Here is a 7,164-nt window from a genome sequence, read left to right as displayed (position 1 = left end):
CTACTGCTAGAACTTCCTGATCTACTCCTTCCTTGTTTCTCTTTTTCTTTATGGTCTTTTTTGGGTTCTAAAACAGATGTCGTTTCATTTGTAGTTCTTTTCTTTTCATTAACCACATCACCATCTGCTTCTCTTGCTTCTAGATGTGATAAGCTATTTTGCTCTTTGTGTATAAATTCATTCATTTCTTTTGTAACCCTTTCTGTCTGTTGTTTTTCTTCTGAAACACAAATAGACAAAAAGATTGAATGTAAAATTTAAAACTTCTGTACTATTAAATTTTAATAGTTAATTGTTAGATTAAAACTATTTGTTAGACTATAACAATCAATCAATCTTGATTACACAATTCAAGATTTTCTAGGTAGGGCTGGCGAGATACCTCAGTGGAATAAATGCTTGCCTGGCAAGTGCAAGGTTCTGAGTTCAATCCCTGGTACCACCACCAAAAAAAAAAGAAAAAAAGAAATAGGTAGAATTTCAATATTAACATATACGTCCAAAATATATTTAAAATGCCAATTATTCAAAAACATTGGCCTCCACTTAGTGGAGCAGCAGAGTGCAGAGATGCAGGGGAAGGAAGGCCACTTGTTGAGTTACAGCAACTTAAAAGTAAAACTGGAGGCTTGAGCTGCTAGCTCTTAATTACATTTGAAGCTGCCCAAATAAAATTTTTCAAGAATAGAAATTCTAAGTATTTTTTCATTTTCCTAGTATATATAACTGCTGTACCCGGGTGAATTAGTTTACCTAAAAAACTTGTAGCCTTTATCCCTACATATTCTATCTACTTTTCCATTGTCATACAAATGTATTTCCTCCATTTCAAAAGTCAGTTTTTCAGTTTAACAAACTGAGTAAGAACTCAAAATAAACTATTAAATAGATGGGCTTATAGCCTCCAGAATGAATGTCACCCAAAACAAAACAAAGATTGTGAATGGCTTCACATCCACCACATATTACTGTCTAGCCTTAACTCTGTCCTCTGATAGGTTTAGGTTGGACTTTTAAAAAAACAAAGCCAGGGGTAGTGCAACATGCCTGTAACTGCAGCACTCAGGAAGCTGAGGCAGGAGGCTCATCAAGTTTTTTTTTTTTTGCTTTTTGGCGGAACCGGGGATTGAACTCAGGCCCTTGCACTAGCCAGGCAAGCACTTACTCTACTGAGCTATTTTCCCAGCCCCTCATCAAGATTTTAAGGCCAACCTTGGTTACAGTAAGTTCAAGCCCAGGCTAAACTATATACAAAACCCTGTTTTAAAAAATCAGAAAAAAATAAAACAAAACAAAAATATGTAATACTTGAAAAAAAAACTAGATAATCTAAAAGATATACCTTCTATCTGTTTATCATGCAGTAGCTGCTGCTCTTTCTCTTTTCTCCAAAAAGCCTCCTGTTTTTGCCGGATGCGGTGCCGTAACTCCTCATCATCAGTGTCAGAGGACTCAGAGCCTCTGTCGCTCCGCTCATCTTCACTGTCTCCGGATCCGTAACCGCCCAGGCCACCTGCATGCACAGAGCTTAGTCTACCACATGAAAGCACTGCATGGGCCATTAAAACTTTTTATGGTCTGAGAAGGAAGCTCATTTCTTTTTTTCATTGCCTTTTCCTGAAAAAAATGTAGGTTCAGGGTGGGGAGAAGTATATTTTCAAATGCTTACGGAGTTCAAAGAACTCTCAGACGATGGTCAGCTACTACATTATTATTTCTGGACTATTTCATACAGTTCTCAGCATTAATCATGATAATGGCTCACCAAACACAGAATTGTTGATTTCGAAACTACTCCCCACCCTGAAGCGGCCTAAGTGGTAATCATAACAAAACCATACGGGCATTTTCATTCTACCTACAATCTTGTCCCTTATACAAAAAATTACTATGAAATGAGGATGTGGAAAAGGCAAATCCAAGCTAAAGAGCCTTGATAATATCATGCAAATAGCAAATTATGAATATGAATAGATCACTGTTACAGTGCGGTAAGATAAACCCTGTCCTCTGTTAAAACTGGACTTGCTACAACACAATTCATATGAAAGCCATTAAAACCATTAGTGGGTAAGTAAATCCCTATAGCATGTATGCAGTAATTCTCAAAGTGAGGTTAGGTACTATCATAGCTAAATTATGACCTGTTAAATACAAACTATCACTTCTGAGCCTTTTGTCTAAGATCAAGCACAGACTATATATTCATATATATATGAAATTATACATATATATATATATATATATATATATATATTATACATATTGGAGCCACTGATGAAGAAATCCTCCATTCAACTTGCCCCAATAATCTATGAAGTAGCCATCACATTTATAATAGTCCCACTGTGAATGTTTTAGTTTAAAATAAATGTAAACCTTGCATACCCCTGAGACGTAGGTTTTATAAACTGAGCAGGAATAGTGCAATTTCAAAACAGCATGTATAAGTGTGACTTTCCCTCTAGGCCCTCTTAGAAGTACGGAGAACACTTACCGAGTCCAGTGAGGGAAGCCAGTGCACTGGACTGTGCCAGCTGTTTTGCAGGAGCTTTGTATCACATCAACAACAGGAACAACATGTTAACACAAATAGCCACGATTTCATAGTCATGAGAGTCTACGGGGTATTGTTAAATCTACTACTATTGCTGCTTTTTGGGGGAGAGAAGAAACATTAAAAACATAACATTCATTTTAAACCAGTATCATGTCTGGCTTTGAAATTATAATTCTGATGTGAGCTGAAAATTGTTTATAATGAGGAAAAATGTTGACCAGTATAGTTGTATTTGTTTCTCAGTTATAACACATAACTTTTGTTTTAGTATGTCTTTAAAGTGTTATAAAATCATGCGGAAGAGCTGGAAAGTACTTGCTTCTGTAAGAATTTTAACTCTGAAAAATCTGAAGGTTAATTCAAAATTCATCGTCAAACTGTATTAGAAGTCAAAAACCAATACCAATACTATGGCATTTATTTTAAAAAATCAGGTGAAATAGACTGAACATCAGGAATCCTCTATAATACACTCTAAGACAATACCATGACTGCTAATCTGTGCTGTCAGGTAAGTCAGATAAAAATATCTATGTTGTTCTAATATAGTATCTACAAATCTAATCTTTCCCAAAGAGTTAAAACATGCAAGAGAATGTTTAAATAAATGATAGTAATCCAAAGGACAACAAAAAAGTCCAAAAGAGTCAATGAAACCAAAATTCCCCCAAAAAAGCAAAATCAAGAAGAACCACCATATACCTTTCGTTGCTTTACGATGTGTGTCTTTGGCTATGTAATAAATTTCTTCATCTGTGACATCCAGAAGAATTTCAGTCAAAAGCATCTTTGTCAGCAACATCTAATGAAAAAGGTTATATGCTGTTTCTAATTTGACTACTAATTTAGTTACTAATGCAGTTTGATGTAAAACTATCTTATAAAACATCCTAAGATCAGGATAAGCCAACTGAAGGAAAACTATCTTAAAACTCATTCTAAAACACCACAACTTAAAAAAAACTCAAAAGAGTTAAAAAAAAAAAATAATCTCTATACAGACTTGAAATTTTTATATTAGACCAAAAGGGAGAAAGTTTCTAATAATGAAAAGACCTCTAAGTGTAAGTAGCTTTTCACTTAATATTTTCAAGCAGGGCCAGCAAGATAGCTCAGCGGACTAAGCGCCTGATTAGGCAAGCACAGGGACCAGGGTTCTATCCCCAACACCATATACTGAACCAGCTCTGCCCCTGGGCCCACTGAGCCAGCCACTGAGACCAGGTGTGGTGGCATGTGCCTGTAATCCCAGTGCTGGGGAGGCTGAAAACAAGAGGATCACTATGAATCCAAGCTCCATAGTTAGATCCTGTATCAAATACAATAAATAAACAAACAAATAAATAAATATTTGCAAGCGGTGTAACAGTAGTTTAAGTCACTTCTTAAAGTTAAAAATCTGAGGGTTGAAAAAAGCAAGACAAAGATGTTACTCCATTCTGCCAACTGAAGTCCTTCTATTTCTAATATGTTCTTAAGCAGTAGTAGCATCCTTAAAAGTAGAAGTTAATATAAAATGGAGTATACTAGAAGAGCTTTTTGGGGGAGAGAAGAAACATTAAAAATGTAACATTCATTTTAAACTAGTATCATGACTTGGCTATCAACAACTGTTGATATGCAGAGTCTAAAATGCAGACTCCTAGGCCTTTTGCTGTTCTATGCCCAACTGCTTATCTATTAAAGTTCGCACGCAGAATCAGTATCTAAAGATTACTTGTTGGGCCGGGGAGATAGCTCAGTAGAAAGAGTGCTCGCCTGGCAAGAAGCAGGGTCCTGAGTTCAATCCCTGGTACCGCAAATAAATACATAAATATCACTTGTCTTTCAATATGGGAAATGTGTATTACCTTCCTAATTTCATGAAGTAACAAAAGATAGGTAATACAGGCTTTCCAAATGCTTACAGGGCCAGCCAAATAGGGCAGCAGATTAAAGCACCTGCAGCAGGTTCTGGGCCCCAGGGTTCGATCCCCAGGTATGCCACGCCCCCCGAGGGTGCTGAAATGGCAATTGAGACTAGACGTGGTGGCCTGTACCTGTAATCCCAGCTCTTGGGAGGATACAGACAGGTAGATCACTATAAGTCCAATCTAGTAGTGAGACACAAAACACCCTATAAACCCTTCCCTTAAAAAAAAAAAAAAAAAAAAAAGGGGGCCAGGGAGATAGCTCAGTAGAATACGCGATTGCCTGGCAAGTGCAAGGGCCTGAGTTCAATCCCTGGTTTACAATAAATAAATAAATAAATGCTTACAATGAAGAACACTTTTAACTGTGTTCAATGCCAATGCTCCTTACACATACAGTGGGCACAGTGGCACCTCAGTTCTCTCTATGATGTTGGCTGCAAAGCCAACTAGACAAGAACCAAACTAGCCGCTGAACTTCATTTGGTTTGCATCCAATTTGGTTTGAGGCCAGATTTGTGGAAATAACCAAACTCATGAATTGAGGCATGAGGTTAAATGTCAACCTTATGGAGAAACTTGAATTGGTTCTCATGATATTTAGGTTTGCAACTAAAAGTATGGAGAGAATCAAGTTTGTGAATGGAGGTACCACTGTATTTAAGTTCTTATAATCTTTCAGTATTTTTACTTTTTAAAAAATGATCTTGGATCTCACATAGTAAAAATAGTAAAACTTTAAATGCCTATGGTATATCACCAGAGAATAAACACAACAAAGAAGGGAAAAGAAAGAAAAAAGAAATGGAATAATTATTCATAGGCAGTGATTTTTGGATTAAATATTACGTAGGTTTTTCTGGGTTAGGGTATTACTGTAAAACAGCATCTAAATTTTGTATACATTTTGCCTAGCAAATCTACATGTGATTAAATACTCCATAATTTTTTAAATTAATTTTTTTTTTTGATACAGAGTCTTGCTAGGCAGCTCAGACTGGTAGTGATTCTCCTGTCCTCAGCCTTGCCAGCACTGGGATTACAGGTATGCACCACCACACCCGGTTTCAGGGGCCAGCATGGCATTCAGCAACAGTGATTGAATCTGTGTCCTTGCCCTTGTTAGGCAAGTGCTTAGACCACCGAGCTATCTTCCCAGCCCCTCTATAATTGTTTCAGATTTGTTGTAAATGTTTTATTTATTTTTTTAAAATTTTATTTGTGTGTGTGTGTGTGTGTGTGTGTGTGTGTAGCCCACCAGGGCTGGCTGGCATGTAGTGCTGGGGGATTGAACCGCGGTCCTGTGCTTTGCTAAGGTGCTTTAGACCACTGAGCCATCTCACCAGCCCTGTTGTAAATGTTTTAGATAATCAATAGCTTAAAAAATTACAAACAACCTCCAGGGACAATGGCATATGCATGTAATCTTAGCACTCAGGAGACTGAGGCAGAAGATCTCTTCAAGGTTGGGGCCAGTCTGGACTATATAGTGAGTTCAAGTCTAGTTTGCACTACATAAACAAGACCCTATCTCAAACAAAAACAAAAGCAGATACTGTGAAGGCAGAAACTTCACATTTACCATTTGATACTCTTTTTCTTCTTCCGTCATCTCTGGCTCACTCTGCTCTTCTTGAACTGGAGATGGACTTCTGGTGACTTTTCCACTGCTCGCAGCCTCAGTGTTTTCAGGGTCTTCATCTTCTTCATCGCTGTCCTATGAAGATGGGAGGACAGCTCAAGTTATGTTTAGAATATGATAGAATCCCTACCTGAATTACCAATAATTTAAAGCCTCAAATTAAACTTGACTGAACAAAAACATAGAAGTGAAATTTCTGTCAGAATTACATTTTGTCCTAGTCTTCCTATTTTTGGTGCTGGGGACTGAACCCAGGTATTCCTGGATGTAAAATATACCCTCTCACTGAGCTGTATGTCTAGCCCTCTAAATTACATTTCTTTATTACAGATTTAACTTGCTAATTTAAAGTATAACCTGGGAAGAAATGTAAAATTACAATATGATTTATGAAAATCAATTATTTTTTCTATTTTCTTTTCTCCTTAGTCAATTTTGAACAAATAATAATAATAATAAATAATAATAATAATAATAATAATAATCAAGCCCAGAGAGATTTAATTAACATTATCATTACATATGATGGTTCTGAAATGGTTGGTTTGTAGAACTTTGGAAAAATGGACCAGATGCATTATTCAATGTAACTTTTACAGCCATATATATGCTACTTACCTAAAACTGTATGATGTAATATAAAAAAATCGGGGCCAGCGGGATAGCTCAGCGGCCTAAATCACCTGTTTAGGCAAGCACTCAGGGGCCTCCGTTCCATCCCCACCACCTGCCGCACCAACCCTGCCCCCAGGGTGGGCTGAGCCAGCCACAAAATAGAGAGCATAAGCGTGAGAGCAAGAGAGCGAGACAGGGCGGAGAGGGAGAGAAAGGAGAGGAAGAGAGAAGAGAGGGAGAGGGAGAAAAAAAAAGGGACAATTCCATTAAATATTGTGCTTTCTTTAAAATGATCCCTTCTGACAGAAGCAGGGAACAAGGGAGAGGGAGAGGGAGAGGGAGAGGGAGGAGAAAGCAGAAAGAATCTCTGCTCAGGTCTAAGATCTCAGACTGCCCTAAATCATAATTCTTTTTAGCTACACAATGGACAGCTTAAA

At 37.3% G+C, this 7,164-nt stretch overlaps 1 protein-coding gene across 1 annotated transcript in view; it reads right to left on the bottom strand.

Annotated features, from left to right (window-relative positions):
• Pnisr (PNN interacting serine and arginine rich protein) overlaps nucleotides 1-7,164 on the bottom strand; it is a 28,228-nt gene that overhangs the window by 1,357 nt on the left and 19,707 nt on the right. The window contains exons 7-11 of the mRNA XM_023706168.1: nucleotides 6,053-6,187; nucleotides 3,263-3,362; nucleotides 2,498-2,551; nucleotides 1,343-1,513; nucleotides 5-220 (exon numbers count right to left, since the gene is read on the bottom strand). Coding sequence (XP_023561936.1) covers nucleotides 5-220; nucleotides 1,343-1,513; nucleotides 2,498-2,551; nucleotides 3,263-3,362; nucleotides 6,053-6,187 — 676 coding nt within the window. The remainder of the gene's footprint in view (nucleotides 1-4; nucleotides 221-1,342; nucleotides 1,514-2,497; nucleotides 2,552-3,262; nucleotides 3,363-6,052; nucleotides 6,188-7,164) is intronic.

Source organism: Octodon degus, unplaced genomic scaffold (genome assembly GCF_000260255.1).
Source record: "Octodon degus isolate 3935 unplaced genomic scaffold, OctDeg1.0 scaffold00244, whole genome shotgun sequence".
NCBI lineage: Eukaryota > Metazoa > Chordata > Mammalia > Rodentia > Octodontidae > Octodon > Octodon degus.
Note: the sequence above shows the minus strand (reverse complement) of the source record. Positions and strands in the feature narration are given on the sequence as shown.